This window comes from Metarhizium acridum (assembly GCF_019434415.1).
Source record: "Metarhizium acridum strain ARSEF 324 chromosome Unknown scaffold_564, whole genome shotgun sequence".
Classification (NCBI taxonomy): Eukaryota; Fungi; Ascomycota; class Sordariomycetes; order Hypocreales; family Clavicipitaceae; genus Metarhizium; species Metarhizium acridum.
Window position 1 is genome coordinate 126792 of NW_027094040.1, and position 19688 is coordinate 146479.

Sequence of the window (19688 nt, forward strand, 5' to 3'; positions counted from 1 at the left end):
TATACTACTTTTATAGCTCTAAATATAGCTACCTTTACTTAGCTACTAAACTTTTAGTTCTTCTAATATTCCGCTTAATATTAGCTTAATATTAAGCTTTTCTCTCCCCTATTATATAGGTTATTTCTAACTATTTAATAGCTTACTTCACTTTTTTTAGCTTTAATATAATTAAAATATAGTGTTATTAAATACCTTTATTTAACTTATTTTTTTTGATTTTTTTTAAATAAGTTAATAAAGAAATACACTTAATATAAAGATTTTTTATTATTACAGTTATTTTATGGTTTTAATAAAAAGCTAGTATTAATTAATCAAGTAAAGCCCAAGTGATTCATGCAGCTATTTGCCACCAAAACCCAACCCTCCTCCACGGTTTCTCCTCCATCCCCCTTCTTCTTGCCCTGAGTTGTATGCTCTGGATACTTGTGTATATTCTCTATGGCCCAAACCAAGTCCCTCCCCAGAGCGGGCGGTATTCTGCCCTCGCCACTTATGGTTCCAAGGCCCGCAAAGTTGAACAAGTACTTCAAGTACTCGGTTGTCTCGCCATTTTCCCACGGAATATCGTGAAACTTGCCACGGCGGGCTCTCGTCTTCTCCGTTTGATGCAGTTCCCACGCCTCTTGGTCCTCACGCGACGGAAGCGGGATGGAGTTTCTGTTCGACCACAGCCGCGCAAGCGCGACAGCCTGGTACTCAAAGCTTCGAAATGTCAGAGTCCTCGGAAGTCCCACAATGCCGAGGTTTGGGTAGTCGCGGAAGAAAGTATGCCAGTAGCTCTTGACCAGCCTGTCGGCTTTATAGTCCCACAAGGGCTGTTTGTTAGCCTGTTCATTCCAGAACGGAAACGAAGCTTTGTAGCCTGTGCAATATATCACCGCGTCGATATCGTCCAAGTATGTATCGTCACTGAATACGACTCTACCGTCTTGTTGGAATTCCCGGATGGTGGGTTTCCACGATATTCCAAATGGCGGTTCGTCGCCATCCCACTTTGACTTGGAGCGCCGGGATACGTAGACGGGGTGTTGGGCAGCAGAGACCAAGTCCGCGCTTACGTCGTGGCCCGATGCGGAGTTCCCGACTACAATAACTCGTTTGGATTCGTAGAGTAGGGGAGAGCGGTAGAACTTTGAGTGGGATACCCGCCCCGGGAAATCGGTAATGTATGCCTCGAGGCCGGGGACTTGTGGTACCTATCGTTCGGATCAGCTTTGCGCATACTGCAATGTGCTTGGGCGTTGTCGCATACATAAGGAACCGAGTAGTGCCCGTTAGCCAACACCACAGCGTCAAAGAACTCCTCGCGCCACACATCGACGTTTCTGGTGGCGTCGTACTTGCGAAGTGTCAGCTTCCAACCTCTGGCGCCGCCGCGCTCTGGCAAAGCCACGCTCGAAAGATCCTCCACAGTAATGTTCAGCTGTAGGAAGGCATCTGTCTTGTGGATGGCGAAGTAATTCTCAACATATTGCCGGGCAATATAGTGTGGCACAAAGGGGCCGTACGCAAATCTCGAATCAGAGAAGCACATTGCTATGTCGGGGACATTGGTTCTAGCTACATATTCAGTGTCAGGATTTTTCACGGGATTCACAGGACTCTCACGTCAACATGTTGTAAATGGGCGTTGCAGTCCACCGCTCACGCCGTATGTGAGGGACAACTTGAGGCAAGTCACGGGGGATATCTAGAGCTTGGTCGGTTTCTGTCGGTAGCTTTCCCGGATAGACAGGATGAATTGGACCTGGATCTTCATCATGTATCCTGGCTAAAGGTTAAAACAACGAGGTCCTCTACATTTCCGACCACTTGGCTACAAACCAGGTTCCACCAGCTGATTCTCGGCGTTCAAATACTTGGATTCGATCAAAATAGTTCTCAGCCTTCAGAGCGGATGCTGCAACTGCACCTATGTGGTTGATGATTAGCTCGGAACTGTTGTAGAATACCTCATCAACAGGCAAGAAGAAGTACCAGCGGGTCCGGCGCCAATAATTGCAACCGATTTGATGTCCGACTTGAGACCATTCATAGTATAAGCATGCAGGCAAATAAAGAAGGATCCTAGGCCGGCTGAAATGTCTCAAAGAAATGCAGAACATAAAAACACACGCCGATCCCTATGAGAAGCAACTGCGGGGGAAGGGAATTGAGCTCACATATCAATCCTTGGTCTTGCAACAGTCGCACATGGTATTCAGGCCGATGCGGTCACATCGGAACGTGCCTGTGGTCATCGCATGTGGGAATGCGCCATATTGGTCGGTATTGCATCAGACTCTATCTGACCAATCCCAATGGCCCTGCCTGCTCGTCGCCGAGTCTCAACCACCATGGTTCCTGCATTTGTCATCCAAGACGTAGCCGCTAGATTGCGGGTCTCGGAATATCACTGCACACTGCTGGTCCGGTTTCACCAACTTCATTCCTTGCCCCAACCTGTTGACGCTCGGGTTTGGGAGATAGTACATAACATGGCGCGCGAGGGTGACATAGAGTCCCAAAGCAATCCTCGCGAGGAGACGCCACTGCTAAACGGCGAGCCATCAAGTCCGCGGGTCGATTATCCTGAATCTGAGCCCAGGAGGGGTAGCTGCGGTTACTGGAGACTCGTTTGGGCCGTCCTCGGAGTTGTCGTCGGAATTGTTTTTATCAAGGGCTGGATCGATGCGGGCAGCGATGTTGATGTTGGTCTATTCGCGACTGATAATACACGGATCTATTCACGGCTGACGCGCCTGCTTGTATCATAGTTTGATCTGAGGCATGCGCTTAAGAAAGCGCTCGGTGGAGGTCTCAGCGGCGCTGCAGCTATGGTTCTACAAGTGCTGCTGCTAATGGTGCATCTTCTCTTCATATACGTTCATGAGACAACAGGCACTGACAAAGAAACAGCCGCTGCGAACGATAATGAATTACCAGTACCGATTTGGGACCTCTTTTAGGACTGCAACCCAGACCCTATATCACGCAGGAGGGCTCGGTCGCTACTATCAGGGTCTCACGGCCGCGCTTGTTCAAGGTATGTAGCTCAAGCATGCGTTGAACTGTTGAAACTACCAAATAAGCATCTGGAAACCAACTGGCACTCTTCTCAGGTCCCCTTGCTAGGTTTGGAGATACCGCTGCAAACGCTGGCATTCTCGCCTTGCTACAGTCCAACTCATACCTGAGAAAATTGCCCTCGCCTGCAAAGACTGTTTTTGCTTCTCTATGGTATGGATATGGATGATTTTCAACACATGGTAGTTCTTTACGCTAAGATGTGTGCCAAGTGCTGCGGGCTTCCGCATGGTCCTCACTCCCATTGATACTCTAAAGACGACTCTCCAAGCTCAAGGATCGAGTGGAATCGACTTGCTGCGCCAGCGCTTCCATAAATACGGAATTGCGACATTGTGGTGGGGAGCATTCGCTACGGCGGGAGCAACGTTTGTCGGGCATTATCCGTGGTTTGCCACGGTAAGCGGAACTTTGGAATACAAGACGTTAATTTCTAATAGTTGCTCACATGCTGCAGTATAATCTCTTAAACGAATCCATCCAGGAGCCACCTAAATCGGAAGTATTCCTATGGTTGCTGCGTCTAGCTTTCATCGGATTTATCGCATCCCTTATTTCTGACTCCGTGTCAAATTCCTTGAGAGTCGTGAAGACATACCGTCAAGTCAACGACACCAGAGTCTCTTACAGTAAGAGTTATGCCTCTTCTCCATATTGAGTTTCGTCTAATGACTGTACTCAGCCGAGGCCGTCAAGTTGGTGATTCAAGAGGATGGAGTGCTGGGACTTCTCGGACGAGGCCTCGCCACCCGAATTCTATGCAATGGTCTACAGGGCGTGTTGTTTTCCATTTTATGGAAACTATTTCTTGATCTGTGCGTCTGACCCTGTTCCAGCTATGCGCCGTCTGACTAGCTAATACTTGACGATGCAGCTGGGAGAAGACGACCAGCTCCTAACACGCCGACTGCGAACGGTTGGCACTTTGATCAACTGGCTTTTCCCCAATGTCAGCTGCGTCCGAGTCAAATGTTTCACCTTATGCGCTTCATGTGGTCGAATATGTATCAAGTGATTGCGACGACAAGTTACTTGGGGTGTACTTTGCAGTCATTGTCAAAAGGGGTACAGCAGCATTGCACTTGAAAACTACATGTCAGCTATAAAACTTACACACGTAACCATTCATGGCATGTGCGCTCAGTCTTGGGTTAAATTCCATATAGAAACAGCTACACTACCTTCTGCCACAATTGGATTTCTTTTGTTGCAGGGCCATCTCATCTCAAGCCTGGAGAGGTTTCTAGAGTAATCAGTATGTCTTGCCGGCGCTTAGGGGTAGAAAGCAAATGGTATTCATATAAAATTAGCTTTCATGGAGTTTGTCAGTCCCTGTCATATGGTGGAATAGAGTCTTTTTCGACCAGATTTATGGTAGCATTATGTGACAAGGGCTCAGTAGGGCGTCTGGCTTGGAGTAATAACTCAATCCATCTAACAACAATCTCTGGTATGAAGCGCACTTGGGTTTTTTTAAAGGCCGAGATGACCCAAGAGAACTCTATTTATACTGGAGATCAGTGGGAGCCTTATGCCCTAGGTCTCGTGATCACAGTCGTCGTGCAACACCCGTGTGACACATTAACAGTGTTTTCACAGTCAAGAGCAAAAGAAAACTTCCCATGCAGATAATATCAACCCTGACGGGATTTAATTCCTAAGAATCCGCTCAGTGATGCTACCTCGCTATACTATGACCAATGAGGGTCACCGACGGTAGCTGAAGATGACGAGATTATAAGACAACCAGTCAGCCTAGCGGCAGGTCTACGTGACCATCTTCAAAACCTATTTTTTGCAGTAGTATAAGTAATATAGCCAATATGACTAGTAAATATTTAATATTTTACGGGACACCTTTCATCAAACTCTAGGCACACTTAGCTGGCGCTACGCGGCAACAGGAACTAGAATGGCGTGGAGACATGGATTGGTTGTATCATCGCTTTCTAGACTTCAGGCATCAAGAAGTTATATGCCAAGAATAACAGTCCGGCCTTGGCCGGCCGAGGTTGAATTCCAATCGAAAAGTCCATACAACAACCAAGAGCTCTCCTTGGGAGAACCTCTAACCCCGAGTAGCCACAAGCTGGCGAACCCCCGTTCATTTACCACTTCCTAGCGTAACATATAATGGAAAATGGAGCGCCATTTCTGTCGAATGAGTTGCATTTGTTACTATTCAAGTCCACTGGATCGGACAGGCCTCGGCAGTCCAACGTCCTATTGGCTCATTTTATCAGAGACTAGTAGCAGCTACAGCGGCCCTCAGCGTTCTTTACCAGTACTTACAAATACTTGTGGCAATTGGGAGATTTATCAAGTCTGGGATAAATGGACCTATTTTGCCACTAGTTAGTTTCAACATCTTTAACAAGAAAACCTGACGACACGCATACCCAAAACCTTCGACACGGGTACAATTCCCGCTATATAGATAAGTCGGAATCGGATCCTTGCTTGTACAATTCGTGTTTTTATATAGATCACCCTATCTTGAATGAGCGACTCTGAAATAATAATACATAAGGAGAAGCGAGGAAGTAAATACAACGACTCCCAGCTGCGCATTGGTAGCCGAAAACATGGCGAGGACGGGGAAAAGGAAAAGACGCATTTTTGGCTACCCTTGATTTGATGACTGGTTTCAAAGTTGACTTTGGTTCAATGTAGCTGGGCTGATTTGCGATCCTACGGCAGCTTGCCGCTCTTTTATACTTGGCCACGGCGCAAAGTGTGTCGAGCGGACTGTCCAAGGACAACGACGAGCATCGCACTGACAGTACAACATTTCTCAACATCTCTGCCGACTGACTCTCGAAAATGCGCTGTAACGCCAGAATTCAACAAGGATTGACGGACGTGATTACTAAACTACGCGCTCGTAAAATCTTATAAGTGCAGATAATGTATGTGCACCTTGAGCCCTCTGGTGAGGCTGGCTGAGAAAACTTCTTCCTACACCATCCCAAGAATGATAGATGTGTCAGAGAAATTGTCCTTGCAGAGTTCCAGCCCTTGTTGCTAGTCTCGTCCAACGCCGCGCCGAAGCAGAGCGCGTCGACCTCGCCGCCACGGGCGAGAGGCCACCGGGTGAGATAACGGCTCATCAGTCTCACCGCGTCGGACGCGCTGGGTACCAATTCCGATTAACATCGGACTGATGAGATTCATCAAAAGTGTCACCCGTCTCTGCCTCCATGTCAACAATTGGTGGAGAGCGAGGCATGGTGTGTAGGACAGCGTGTATTACGCTTACCTGCCTACTACAGTGCAGGGTTCAGTGAAACGATGACAAGGAATCATAGCATCAAAATATGCTGCTGGATATCCGAAATACCACCCGTCCATACGGAGTACCACGAAGCTCGGGAACACTGCTTGGCCATGCTTCGGATCTCGGCAACGTGTAGTTATATGGCCGCAAATGGTAATCATCGGGCAGTCGCTAGATCATTCCAAACCACAAAGTAATGTTAAGGATACTAGATAAACCTTTCACTTTTGTAATTTTACTAGTCATGTCTCTACCTGCTTGGGCCGAGCTGACGGACTTTAACAGCTCACTGGAGGTTGCTGATGTCAGTTTCTGCATGTCCAATTTAGCCCACCTATACCATGGTGTAAAACTCGGATGACCAAGCGACCAGTCAGGGCAGAATTATATTGGCTGAGACATCGGAGCCGCCGTTTCTGAACGCTGACATTCTTACCTTGCAATATGCCATGGACCCTTGGCCGTAGTTGACAGAGAGGAAGTGACGTTGTCATGTCAAATCGAAACCAAAAGATCCGGGCGTTTGAAAAGTTGACTATTCATATTATTGTGTACAAAGAAGGAGCCTCTTGTTGACCGCCGTGGAGTCCACGCTCCCAGTGATACAGTGTGCTGGCTGTCAGGACTGGGTGTTGATAGCAGAATGACTACCGGGATGAAGCAGGTAATCTTGGCTACTAGGTAGGTTTGTAGAACGAGTTCCATTAATCTCTGAACCTCCCTACTTTCCTCATGTCTACTAGCAGCTCGCTGCCCCCCCACAGCAGGCTTACTCGAAATGCCTCCATGATCGGTCTCTGGTCGACCATTCACTTTGTCTTACCACAACGGCGGGACGGTTTATGCAGCCAGCTCTGTCTGCATCTGTACAACCCATGAATCCGGTTTATAATGAGGTTGTTGAACTCCGACACTGAAATGTGATTGTTTTTTAATTGCATTTCGTTGTACTACCCAAAAGGAGGGGAAACTCCGGTGGTGGGGTTTTAATCCCTTTCTATCTCCCCTAGAATTTCAGCGAGAGAGATTCTTAGAAGACGTCTTTACCACTAAGTGCTAGATGCTTGAACAATGTCTCGGTAATTCAGCCGAAGGCTGACTCTACATTAATCCATAAGTTTTCCGAATAATGAGGGTTTGGTGCAGGCTTGACAAATAAGTTTCTATTGGTCCAAATTTTGTATGGGAAATCGCGAAAGAAGGCTGGATTGGTTGGTGGCTCTAGAAAAGTGGGTAAAGGACAGCCACCGTCTGTCGGTGCTTCTTTGTTTACTTCTCTGTTTACAATCGTTTACAATCGTTTACAATCGTTTACAATCGCTAAATTTGCCCAGCGATCTGTTCGTTTGCTTGGCCAGCAGCCTTTCTTCCATTATTGAAACAGATGTACCGCATGGTTGGGTATGGATTATGATTCTAGGGGTAATATTAGTCCTAGATCTGAATTGGCAGTCCATTGCCCGTCTTGCGACCGAACAAAATCACCAAGTAATTTCGTTAGCAGGAGGAAATCTGCCAATCCAACTACAACCTGTCTGGAATGCCGGGACCACCGCAATTCCGAGGTAACTGACACCATTGATATACTATATATGCCTCCCTAACCTGATCAAGCGTGCCAGGTCCAAAGGTGCCGTCCTTGCATTGAGAAAGCTGGCTGTCCGTCCTACCTCAGCTGAGAGATCTGCCCCGAAAAGAACCGACAGAGACGCTGGCCTATCGCCTCCTAACCAGAGATCTGGAACCCAACCTACATCGCCAGAGAAGCTACGGCAACAACATACAGCTAGGAGTTTGTTCGGAGAGCCAGGCAGCCAGCCGCAGATAGTGCTGGGGACGCCGATCCCACCAACCCAAGCGAGCTCGCGGCTCTTCCGGGCTCTAGCTCCCTCACCGCCTGTGCCGCCCTCGACCGATCCTGTCGCCTCACATTCTGATCCATCTACTGTCCGAAGCAGCACGACTGGTGTGGACTACTCTTACCTGGCTGTTAGGTTCCACAAGGGCGGGAAGGACTCGCAAGATGATGCCTCCAAGGCCGGCGCCAGGGCCAAGCAGGCCACTATTCGGCGCGACCATCGTTCACGACGCCGTGCAGGGGAGGCTGTGTCACTAACTCCCACAATCTCTCAACTCGGCGTCTTTGAAGGTTCTGATGGTCCTGGAGAAGGTATCCTTGTGCTGTGGTCCCGGCAGTTTGTTCAAGCTAACCACGGAACGTAGCTGGGAGTCAAGATCGACTACAGGCAAATGAGCTCCCAGATGGGGATGGAATGACCAAGGAAGCGGATGACAGGGGACAGTTCTCTGAATCTGATGTTGACGTCGAGGACTATTTCAACTTGCTGCTTTCACCTGCTCGACCACGGAAGTACCTCGAACACCTAGGGGTAGAGTCTGATTCCGATCTAGGGGACGAAGACGGGAACGATAATAGCAATGCCTTGGACGAAAGCCCTCTTCGCTATTGCTCGCGGCAGCCTTCCAGAAAGTCAGGGCCTCGTCGCCGTGCTCGCCGTGGTCCTGCCCCTGGTACAGGAGGGCGGCCAAAAAAATCTCAAAGGCAAACTCGATCGTCGGGGCCGCCACGACGGTACCGGAGTCCAGTGATGATTCCACCTGAAGAATCGGCCGTATTTCACGCACAAGATCCGGTGTGGAATGGGGACCTGGACGCTTGCGCCTTGACCTGTCGTGATAAAGCAATCCTCCGTGAGTTCTGGACAAAGCTGGACAATGACCAAATGCAATTTTGTGGTCGATGTCAAGAGCGTTGGTTCCAGATGAAGATCGATTCTGATGGCATTTGTGCGCGTTGCTGTCGAAAGGATGATAAACGCGGCCCTGAAGAGCCGTACTTCTTCTCTGTGGACAACCAGTTGGATTTTGGCTCCGTACCGACTCAATTGCCTCAGCTTACACCTACTGAAGAGTCTTTAATAGGCCGTGTTCACGTCCACGTGAATATTATGCTTGTGCGGGGCCAGCAGTACAAATATCGGGGACATGTTGTTCACTTTCTCCGCGAGGTTGGCTTGGTGTACAACCAACTCCCGCTTTTGCCGCGGGAGTTGAACACTGTATTACTCCGTCCTTCCAATACGTCGTCCCATGCAAACCTTAGCCGGCAATTCACCCGCCAGTTCCGTGTACGCCGCCAGCCAGTTGCCATATGGCTTAACTACCTCCGGCGCCATCATCCTGGCTATCGATGCATCGTCATCGACGAAGAGCGGCTGAGTCAATTGCCTCAAGATGGCAATGTCCTGGACGACATCCCCCAGAGCCAGGTGGAGGCTGCCGAAGTTGGACCCGAGGAAGATGAGGAGGCAGAACCGGACCTGGAGGACGAGGCTGCGGTGCCGGACCTTTTGGCCAAGGACACGGAGCTCGATGCTCTGCGGTCTATTCTTGCCGGAGAACCAGAAGCTGAACCAAGGCTTTCCACAAGCTTCCAGGAGCAGGTGCAGCACGAGCTGCAGCTTCCGAATATACGGCGCACACCCATTAATGAGTTCAATCGCTCTCATGCCCTACTCTCCTTAGCTTTTCCCTGCCTCTTTCCTGACGGGAGAGCCGACTTTGTTGAGCCTCGGCTACGGTCAATCGACTACAAGGACTACATCGAGCACGCGATGCGCTGGCATGACGGGCGTTTTGCACGCCACCCGACCTTCCGCTTCGTCGCCTTCAATACTCTGATGCGGTCACAGGCCCGTGCACGGTCCAAATTCTTCGTGAAGCAACACGATGGTAGTCATGAACCGCTCACACGGGAGCAGCTTGTTCAGGCACTGGAGCACAGCGAGGACCCTGAGGCGCAGGTGCTAATCAACTCAATCACAAGACATGCGGTACCTATTCGCGGCACGCGCCCCTTCTGGAACAGGAAGAGGCAGGACCTCGAGGCCTATGCCTACAACCTTGGATGTCCTGGTGCATTCATCACATTCAGCCCGGCAGATTTACACTGGCGGAGTCTCTACCAGCACATGCCCCGATATGATGAATGGCTGGCTGCGTCCGAGTCCGAGAGGATGGGTCTCTCGCGCCAACTTTTGCGTCAGAATCCTCACATTGCTGCTTTCCATTTCTACCGCCGATACTGTTTCTTTCGAGATATCGTGTTAAGCAAGAAGTTCAACATTACGGATTACTGGGATCGGTATGAATGGCAAGGGCGTGGCAGTCCGCACAACCATGGCCTGTACTGGATGGAGAATTGCCCAAGAGTCGACATGGTGGATGAAGCCGCTCGTGATGTTTTTGCACGCACGTGGGGATTCCACATCACTGCCATTAATCCTGAGCCGACTAGGACTATGCCCCAGGGTGAGGGTAACCCCCTGAGCGTAGATCCACTGAGTACAGAACTGACATTCCTGCGTCTCTCACAAATCGTCAACCGCTGCCAGCGCCACAGATGCAATACCACATACTGCTTACGCGTAAGGAAGAGAACCGTTGATCTGGCGAGGGATATGGAAGGCGCTGCTGCAGATATCGAGGCGGCCAATGCGGCCAATCCAGAGCGGGAGTGTCGTTTTGACTTTCCTCGTGCCTTGCGGGAGCTGGCCGCAGTGATCAGGAAGGAAGGCAAGTCGTACTATGTCTTCGAGGCGGCGCGGAATGACAACCTCATGAATCACTTCAATCCCGCCATTATACTAGGCTGGCTAGCCAATATCGACATATCTCCTTGCACCAGCCTACAGGCGGTTATTACGTACGCTGCCAAGTATTGCAGCAAATCTGAGAAGAAGACTGAGCCTTACTGTAAGCTTGCAGACCAGGTTTTGCCGCACACGGCACACCTTCAGCCGCTATTATCCTTCTCCTCTCGCCTGATGAATAAGCTGATTGCCGAGAGAGATTACTCGGCGCAGGAGATTTCCCATCTTCTCCTTAACATTCCTCTGCAGGAAGGCACGCGGATGGTGGTCTCTGTCGACTGCCGTCCTTTGGAGCAACATGCACGTTCGTATCGCGTGGATGAAGATGTCAACGAGACCGTCGGCAGCTACAGGAGGTATCTCGAGAGAAATGACCAGCACGAGGATGCAACTTACCTCGAGTACCTGCAATCGTATAATCTCAAGACGTGGAGGAGACTCGCTGCCAACGCGAAGAAGAGAGTCCTGTCTTACTTTCCTCGATACAGGTCCGTGGAGGCATCTCCCCAGTTTGGTGACTTCTGCCGTGTTAAATTGATGATGGCTCATCCGCATCGCTCTCCAGAGGAGTTGCTCACCGTGGGCGGGCAGCGGTTCGATTCCTTCGCGGCTGCGTACAGGTTTTGCAGAGAGCAGCACCGTGACACCCATGCGGACGATCATTATGGGGAGCCAGATACAAATGAATTGAGGGCTGAGGACGACGAATTTGAGCTTGAGGTCCATGAAGAGCCCATTGTGGATGAAGACTGGCATGAACTCGCCCGCATGCTTCCCGACCGCCCGCTGGAGGAAGAGGATATCGACATGCTCGGCCGCCGAGACATCGACATCAATTATGATTGGACCCCTCACGTTGGACGGTATACTGATGACGGTATTCTCAAGGGCGACTACTGGAAGCAACGCAAGGCGGCAAACCGCCTTGACCTTGATGTGGATCATCAGCCCTTGGAAGCTCGAGATTCCCTAAACCGGGATCAGCGCTTAGTATACGATACCGTGATGGACCACTTCCTGAATCAGGAACCCTCTCAGTTGCTGCTCCATGTGGATGGTGGAGGTGGTACCGGGAAGTCATACCTCATTAATTTGCTCTCCGCGCACCTCCAAGCCGCTGCTGCCGGGAGAGGGACACCTGTTTGGCGTGCCGCGCCCACTGGCGTCGCGGGAAATCAGATATCGGGCACTACTTTGCACTCCCTGTTACACCTTCCAATCAACAAGGACTTCAAGCCCCTCTCGCCCACTGACATGGCCCAGCTCCAGAAGAAGCTGAAGGACATCAACTACCTGATCATCGATGAGAAGAGCATGCTGGGACTGCGACAGCTTTCTTGGATCGATGACCGCCTGCGCGAGGCGTTCCCGAGTAGGAATGAGGAGTTCTTTGGTAGTCTTAACATCCTTCTGGTTGGCGACTTCTTCCAGCTTCCACCCGTGCTACAGAAGCCGCTCTATTACGATAAAGAGGTGCAGGGAGTGGAGATCAAAGGCAGGAACGCATATAGACGCTTCGATAAATCAGTCTTCTTGAAGGTTGTCCAACGGCAACGGGGCGACGATCAGAAGGCGTTTCGCACAGCTCTCGAGGAATTGCGGCTCCTCCAACTGTCAGTCGAGTCCTGGAAACTCCTTTCCGGTCGAGTACAGGCGAAGCTAGATGATCTGGAGGTCGCCAGGTTCGCCAACGCCTTGCGAGTATACGCCACGAAAGATAGGGTGAACGAATATAACCACTACCACCTCGACCGCCTCGGCCGGCCAGTCATTCAGGTCAAGGCTAAGAATGTCGGCCTTGGCGCGGCTGCGGCGCCTGATGACAAGGCGGGCAACCTTGCGAAGCAGATCCCTATATGCATTGGCGCCCGTCTGATGCTGACATCTAACCTTTGGCAGCCAGTTGGTCTCTGCAACGGCGCTCGCGGTACCGTTTACGATATCGGCTGGGCACCGGGGGCTGACCCAGTCCAAGACCCTCCCTGTGTTATCATGATGGAGTTTGACAAGTACAGTGGACCTGTGTTCCTGACCACCGCTGATGGCAGAAAGATTGTCCCGATTCTCCCAGTAGACAGGGACTTCCTCATCGGAAGCACTCTCTGCACTCGCACGCAGTTTCCCCTGATCGTATGCTACGCCATTACGGTTCACAAGTCGCAGAGCATCACTGAAGATGTCATCGTGACAGATCTCTCCTGTCGGGACTTTCAGACTGGTTTAAGCTACGTAGCTGTCTCTCGCGTAAAAACGCTCCAGGGCTTGATGCTGGATGCGCCCTTTGATCGTGGTCACCTGTTTTACGAGTCTCCACCAGAGGGTATGAAGATGAAGATGAGGGATGAGCGGCATAGAAGACGACAGGTCCTTACACGGAATCCATATAGGTCAGACCACGGCTCTGCATAACTAGATAGCTAGCTAAATGTAATGGCTTAATAGTTGCTTGGCCCAAGGACTCCCAGCCTTCGGATGATCGTACCCCTTGCACCCACAGCTCTAACGTGCAAGGGGTGGCGTAGTATTTTATCCATGTTACAAGGTTCTAGATGTAATCTACAGGCAGCTCTCTCCCAGCTGTAGAAAGAGATATCACATTAGCTAGATACTTTTAATGAAGGACCAGTCCACTGTAAATGCGCCCCATAGCTGCTAGCCGTATACGCACCAGTCAATCAATTTTTTTGGAGGATGTTTTGCTTACCCGGAAGTCAAGTATACTGCCGCTTGGTGGCATAAGATGTGACCTGCACTACCCTGCTATAGGGACAAATACAGCTCGTTCTCAAGGTCAACCTACACTGACCGTAGAAGCTGCAACACGGATCACAGCAGTTTTGATGCTGGGTTCTGGCCCTTCTCCGAAACAAGACATCATGAACTTACTCGCGGGATGGGTGGGCGGTGGTTCGATTTGAGTGTGCTGAAACCTAAACATGTGCCAATCAAGGGTTGCTACGGAGCATTCAGGGAAATACCGGCCCCTCTCCGATTCGACGGAGGAAACTTGAAGTTGGCTGGCCCTTGTCGATCTGCTGTCCGGGATGTCACCATGATCGACTGGAGAAGCTCCACTGGGCTCAGTTTCAAACTGTTACAACCTAGGGACCACCTTGGCCAGGTGATACGGCAAGTATTAAAGTGCTCGGCACATGGATAAGGAATCCTGGTAACTAATTGAGTAGTTGGAGAGGCGGTTTATGCGTAGAGTTTCCCAACCAAGCCGCCCGCGAGAAATTGCTGTGGCGATTGATATCCCCCGTCACGCGTCTTGACTCTTATGTCATGTCGGCGCATATGTGACCCGATACATGTCACATTCATATTGCACGTGCGGGGCCTGCGTTTCTGGGCCTATCAAGATGTAGTTAGTTAGTTAGTCGTGGGCAAGAACTCGCTTCAGTGCTAACACGCTACTGCATTTGATCGTGTTTCACTTTTACATATTGGCTGAATGACTCGGGTTCGCGTGGCCCCAGCTGTCCATCGCCAGATACCGTCGTCTTCACCATCGAATATGTCATGGTCAAATATTCGCCTTCATCTTGAGCACTATTCCTACCAGTCTCCCTGAAGGCGAGGGATTGACGTCTAGTAGTGAGCCAACATGAGCTGGCATGAACACCAAGCCCGTGGCACTTTCGAAAACTGGGACCGACCCATGGACATGTACGGCTTGAAACGTTGAATAAGGGCTGAGGACGTTTTTCTCAGCCGTTGCTACCTGGGTTTGAGAGTGCTGCTGTGAGCTATACGCAGCGAAACGTTATTTTCTACCCTTGACCCCCGTTAGTATCCTGTGCATAAAGTACTAAAACTCCGTGCTCCTCAATCTCGTGTCGTGCAACTTGCGCTATGCGACTTGCCAAGTATTCACGCTCTAGGCATCAAGTACAACTCGCCCAATCCATGTAGCACCGCCATTTGCGCCAGCGGTCAGCTGGGGGCATGATATTCTTGAGCTGGGAATGAAACACCTGGATAGGGCTTGCTTGGTTCTAAGTGGGATTTGTGGGCTTGGATATATGGAAATATCTGAACGTCTTCAAGCACAGGTCGGGTAATGAATTGCCATATAAATGCTCACAACTTTTGCCTGCTTCCACGCCAGGGCATCTTGATCGTGTCATAGTCGTCTATTCCTACATACATTGCACCCCATACTTTGAAAAGGCACAGATGCAGAAAGAATGACCAGAGTCAACATGAGACTCATTGGAATTGTTACGGCTTTGAGCCCGGCCACGGTCATGGCCTTGTCCATCAGCGGCCGTGCATCTTTTCTAGAATCCGGAGCAGGACCGAGCCTCACCGAGACTTTCGAGGGTCTTGCAAAGCTTGGTGTTCTCAACGGCACCGGTTGCTCGATCAACGAGGACGAACTGGCTGAACAGAAACGCGCAAACCAAGACGGGAGCTGTGCCAATAACCAGCAAGAGGTTGATGCCGCCCTCGCAAGTTGCGCCCAGCTAGCAAAGAAAGCCGAGCAGGCGGCCAGAGAAGGATCATCGATTTTTGAGGGTTACTTCAAGACCAACGATCCCGAACAAGTGGCACAACACTTTGCCAGGATTGCTGACGGTTGCGGCCATGGCGGGAACCAACCCATCACCATTGAGTGCACCCCGAACGAGCCATGCACTCTTCCGCAAACCGGCAACCTGGAGCTGGCGGCAGTAGCAACCATCAAATCGAGCGGTCCGGGCCATATACGGCTCTGCCGCAGCGCCTTTCGCATGTCCTCGGGTGGCCGTCAGCGCCGACAAAACCTGGGCCAGGGCCCGGGCTGCGGAGAGAATCTGGACAACATGGGCGAGTTACTCGTACACGAGATGTCCCATACCACGGTGGCGTCGCGTGATGTTGCATATGGCAAACGAAATGCCCTGAGCCTTTCGACAGAGCAGAGTCTAAGCAATGCCGAAAACTACGCACTCTTTGCCCGAGACGCTGCAAATAACTGTGGCGGCGCAGGACCTGGTAATGGGAACCAGCCGCCAAACGACTTCCCGGGTTCCAACAACAGGCCTCCTAATGGCTTCCCGGGATCGAATAATGGGCCTCCCAATGGCTTCCCGGGTTCGAATAATGGGCCTCCTAATGGCTTCCCGGATTCGAATAACGGGCCTCCCAATGGCTTCCCGGGTTCAAATAATGGGCCTCCTAATGGCTTCCCTGATTCGAATAATGGGCCTCCTAACGGCTTCCCGGGTTCTAATAACGGGCCTCCCAATGGCTTCCCGGGTTCTAATAACGGGCCTCCTAATGGCTTTCCCGGCAATAATAACGGACCCCCAAATACCTTCCCCGGTTTCGATAACCAGCCCCCCAACGGCCCCCCCGGAAGCAATAACTTTCAGCCGGGAGGAAACAACAATGGCTTTGACTTCGACCCTAGCATTCTATCTGACCTGCTTGGATCCAACGATTTTTTGACGTGATCCAAGTCGGACGATAGATGAGATAGTGTTGGCCACATCTTTATATTCAGTTGCCCTCGCTAGTTTGTAGATGTGTTACATGTGTTATGACTCTTGAATGAGAACAGGGAATCTTATGAGGAGGGTCGATTTGTGCTCGCTGGCAGCTTGCAGGCTGATACTCTGGCTATTTTTTGGCTTGGACATGTAGGTCCGTGGACACATGCCGCCCAGTTCAACAACTAGGTACAATTCCAAGAGCGTGGCTTTTATTTATGAATCGTTATACCTCAATTCGCAACGTATTTCTACGCCTCCGTGATACCTGATGGCCCTTGATGACAAGCGCAACATGACTATTACGTACGTTTTTATAGCATTGAATCACTGACCTCTGCTTGCTACGTGATTCTCACCACTTGTATTCGCTGAAATCTCGAGCTCCCTTATCCAAGCTTGACTCCCGAAACAATGATCTCGGTTCGTGACAGTGTCCCCTCGACCGAGGCTGATATCGAGAGGCTCCGTAAATATGGCTCTCAAGTTGAAAATTTAAATACTTTTTGTATAAATGAAGTGTTTTGTTGACATGTCAAAGATATTTATAAGACATATCCGAGCAAGGATGCATTTAGCACTATATAACGCTATACATATCATCCAAACCTGAACCGTTATAAAGCAAAATACCAACGCTAGCCAGTCTGCGGCTGGGTACTACGAGAGTGCGGAACCCCTGTTCGATCTACGATGTTCATGTCGGTCCGGCCAGCGGCATGTGTATCACACAGTCAGGCCACAACAAAGGCGTTGGGCCAACAACGGTCACGCAACAAGAAAGAAGGTATCAAGAGGCCTGTTACATGGAGGTCACGTTGTAAAGGCACGGGCCGACCCTTGAACCTGACGATAGTCACACAAAGGCTCGAGACCTAGTTGAGGCCTCAGGGCCAAGGCTCTTTTGCTCACGGCGCTTTGTATAGACAAAGGGTCATTTGCCCCCAGAGGCTTTGAGAAAATCAAGGACGTTTTATATCAAAGCGAATTATTAGCTCAATTGAAGATTGTTCCAAGCCCTTTCGTATTAGCCCTTGCCACAGGGCCTGATGTCGGACATCCGCCTCAGGCCTCTCACATACGCGGACTTCTTGCATATATAAAGACCTATGGTCCCTCAAGGCCTTTTAAAAACCAGCGACTTTTAATACCTTCAAGTTAATTTTCAAAGATTGAATTAAACCTGTCATGTTCCAAGCCCAGTCATCCTGCCCTTGTCAGAGCGTCCCCCGGCTTTGACAAAAATGTGCATTTTTCACGCTTTTCAACCCGTGTAGTATGACGCTCATAATGAATTCTAGCAAAGATACATGCGAAAACGGCAACGGCGCACGTTACACTCCACCCATCGGTCTTGTTTGCCCAAGTCCCCGGGCTGAGCTTGACAGAGCACACAAACACGAGCCGGCGAATGGTGGCGAAGCAACGAAACCTGCACTTGTTGGTCACTTCATTTTACTCAAAACATCGATTTCATATAAAAGCGAAATAACTGCCGGTACACCCGTATTATACCCGTCCTGCCCTCTGACCCGTCCAACACCGGCGCAAATTTGGGCCGAACTGCTGCCAAGCACGAGTGGTGCGAATAGCCACAGGACGACCAAGACTGACGTGATCCGTTGCCCGTTGACTTTGTCATACTCGGCGGAGCCGATTTCCACAAGGCTAGAAAACGGAAGAAATAGAAAACAGAAACGTGACCCTTGGGTGTCGGAAAAAGTTCACCCCCCGCAAGAATCTGCCACAAGGTTGCCAGTAGATGGCGAACACCGTATTCGAAGCCCCTGTATGTGTACCAATATCTGTTGACTACTGGGTAGGAGTCGACATTTGACGAACTTCGTCTTCCGAGTAATAAAGGCGATTGTTCCGGAGATAATCGCTGGGGACCAACCATTTGCACGGGTGCAATTCAGGGTCCCCTTTTGTACACGGCAACTGGAAACCCACTGTATTATTAGAATTAGGGCTTTCCTGATAAATCACATCCCATTGCGACAGGGCACTGATTTCATCTGAATCTGCACGTAGGTCCATTCCGACCACTCTGAGTCGGCCGTCTTTGCGGATTAATGCATATGAGAGCGTGTCATTCTGGTTGTATGTGATGGTCACAATCCATGGGCCAGCGTTACCCCCATAAAAATCCCAATCGCTTTCACGCAGGTCTTTGGTCATCTCCAGCAGGTCGATGCCTAAGTCTGATTCGAATCTTTTGAGGACCTTGCGCTCCTCGGTTTTCGAGTATGCCCGCGTCCACACGTAATGACGGGGAATGCATGACCATGACCACCAAGCTGTGATGGCGTTGAAGTGATGATGGCCGCTACCATAATCTGAAGCAGGCACCAATTTCTCCTCGATAGCTGGAGACTGGTTGTGAGAGGTGCCACGTTCGTATCGGACTAGGGCCATGGGGCCGGGTTGGTCGTAGAATTGGGGCGTGTCTGGCCAATTTTCATTCGATTCGAATTCGTCATCGGCGTCCACTGTGCCATCGGGGTACGAATACTCCAAGGAGGCGAGGTCGGAGTCCTGTTCATACCGGACGAGACATTGTTCCCTTGAGACACCCTCGTCGGCCCGGCCGCGATATAGGACAACCCGCCGTTCGCCCCGGGAAGTCGAATGCGACATCTTGGCGCAGTTTGTCAGGGAGAGGATGCTGATTCGTGATATAGTATGTCGCCAAGACAGAGTCGCTTGGAGGTTCGTGATGCAGTGTGTCGAGAAGACAAAGTCGCTTGCGCATGGCACAAATCTGCGGAAAACATGAGGGGTTATATACCCGGGCCGACACCACAGTCAAACAGCTGACCAAAAAGTGAGCATATCGTGTTCATGTCCATACCGAGCATCAGCCTACGTGTTCGCCGTGTGTTGGTTTACAATGGCCAAGTATGACACCGAACACGGAATCAACATGGTATGTTTCTGGAGGCCGAGAAGCCTTGAAAGCACTGACTTTATTCAGCGGTCTCCGGGCGCTTCTTCATGCCATGTTCGGGCAATAGTTGGCATTTGTTCTTATTACAAATTAGTCGTAATGAAGCCTGATCTTGTGGCGTAGGCTGTTCGAAATACCCGTTCATCTTCTACTGAACATTACTAGTTCACCCGCTATCATTGCCTTGGTCCCTTGGTTGGATTTCACGTACGTAGCCATCGTGACGACTTGTTTCTAAA

At 50.3% G+C, this 19688-nt stretch overlaps 4 protein-coding genes across 6 annotated transcripts; 2 read left to right on the forward strand and 2 right to left on the reverse strand.

The window, feature by feature from the left end:
• Positions 1-317: 317 nt before the first annotated feature.
• J3458_019332 (uncharacterized protein) lies at positions 318-2197 on the reverse strand (the record flags this gene model as incomplete). Its single annotated transcript, XM_007810373.2, has 5 exons — positions 2169-2197; positions 1831-1918; positions 1615-1773; positions 1259-1562; positions 318-1202 (listed from the first exon to the last, which is right to left on the reverse strand). Exons 3-5 carry the CDS (start codon positions 1620-1622, stop codon positions 318-320), a joined length of 1197 nt encoding a protein of 398 aa, XP_007808564.2. The 5' UTR covers positions 1623-1773; positions 1831-1918; positions 2169-2197.
• A 228-nt stretch (positions 2198-2425) lies between these two features.
• J3458_019333 (uncharacterized protein) lies at positions 2426-4533 on the forward strand. 3 transcript variants are annotated; one of them, XM_066121468.1, is made up of 8 exons: positions 2426-2696; positions 2763-2849; positions 2905-3031; positions 3108-3225; positions 3285-3471; positions 3530-3701; positions 3755-3887; positions 3947-4533. In XM_066121468.1, exons 1-8 carry the CDS (start codon positions 2484-2486, stop codon positions 3969-3971), a joined length of 1062 nt encoding a protein of 353 aa, XP_065973494.1. In that variant the 5' UTR covers positions 2426-2483; the 3' UTR covers positions 3972-4533. The 3 variants fall into 3 exon arrangements, with proteins under 3 accessions (XP_065973494.1, XP_065973496.1, XP_065973495.1); XM_066121470.1 differs by having other exon boundaries at positions 3530-3887; XM_066121469.1 differs by having other exon boundaries at positions 2426-3031.
• Positions 4534-15227: 10694 nt separating this feature from the next.
• Positions 15228-16463, forward strand: J3458_019334 (uncharacterized protein; the record flags this gene model as incomplete). The annotated part of the gene is made up of 1 exon (XM_007810375.2): positions 15228-16463. The coding sequence occupies one exon, from the start codon at positions 15228-15230 to the stop codon at positions 16461-16463; it is 1236 nt and encodes a 411-aa protein (XP_007808566.2).
• A 1506-nt stretch (positions 16464-17969) lies between these two features.
• On the reverse strand, positions 17970-19231 carry J3458_019335 (uncharacterized protein). The gene has a single exon (XM_066121471.1). It carries the CDS (start codon positions 19137-19139, stop codon positions 18312-18314), a length of 828 nt encoding a protein of 275 aa, XP_065973497.1. The 5' UTR covers positions 19140-19231; the 3' UTR covers positions 17970-18311.
• Between the last annotated feature and the right edge of the window lie 457 nt (positions 19232-19688).

Bases quoted from the DNA above. Each gene is read 5' to 3' on its own strand.
- J3458_019333 (XM_066121468.1), top strand. From the start codon at position 2,484: ATGGCGCGCGAGGGTGACATAGAGTCCCAAAGCAATCCTCGCGAGGAG. The intron at 3,032-3,107 runs GTATGTAGCTCA...CACTCTTCTCAG, and splicing joins CACGGCCGCGCTTGTTCAAG to GTCCCCTTGCTAGGTTTGGA. The intron at 3,226-3,284 runs GTATGGATATGG...ATGTGTGCCAAG, and splicing joins ACTGTTTTTGCTTCTCTATG to TGCTGCGGGCTTCCGCATGG.
- J3458_019335 (XM_066121471.1), bottom strand. From the start codon at position 19,139: ATGTCGCATTCGACTTCCCGGGGCGAACGGCGGGTTGTCCTATATCGC.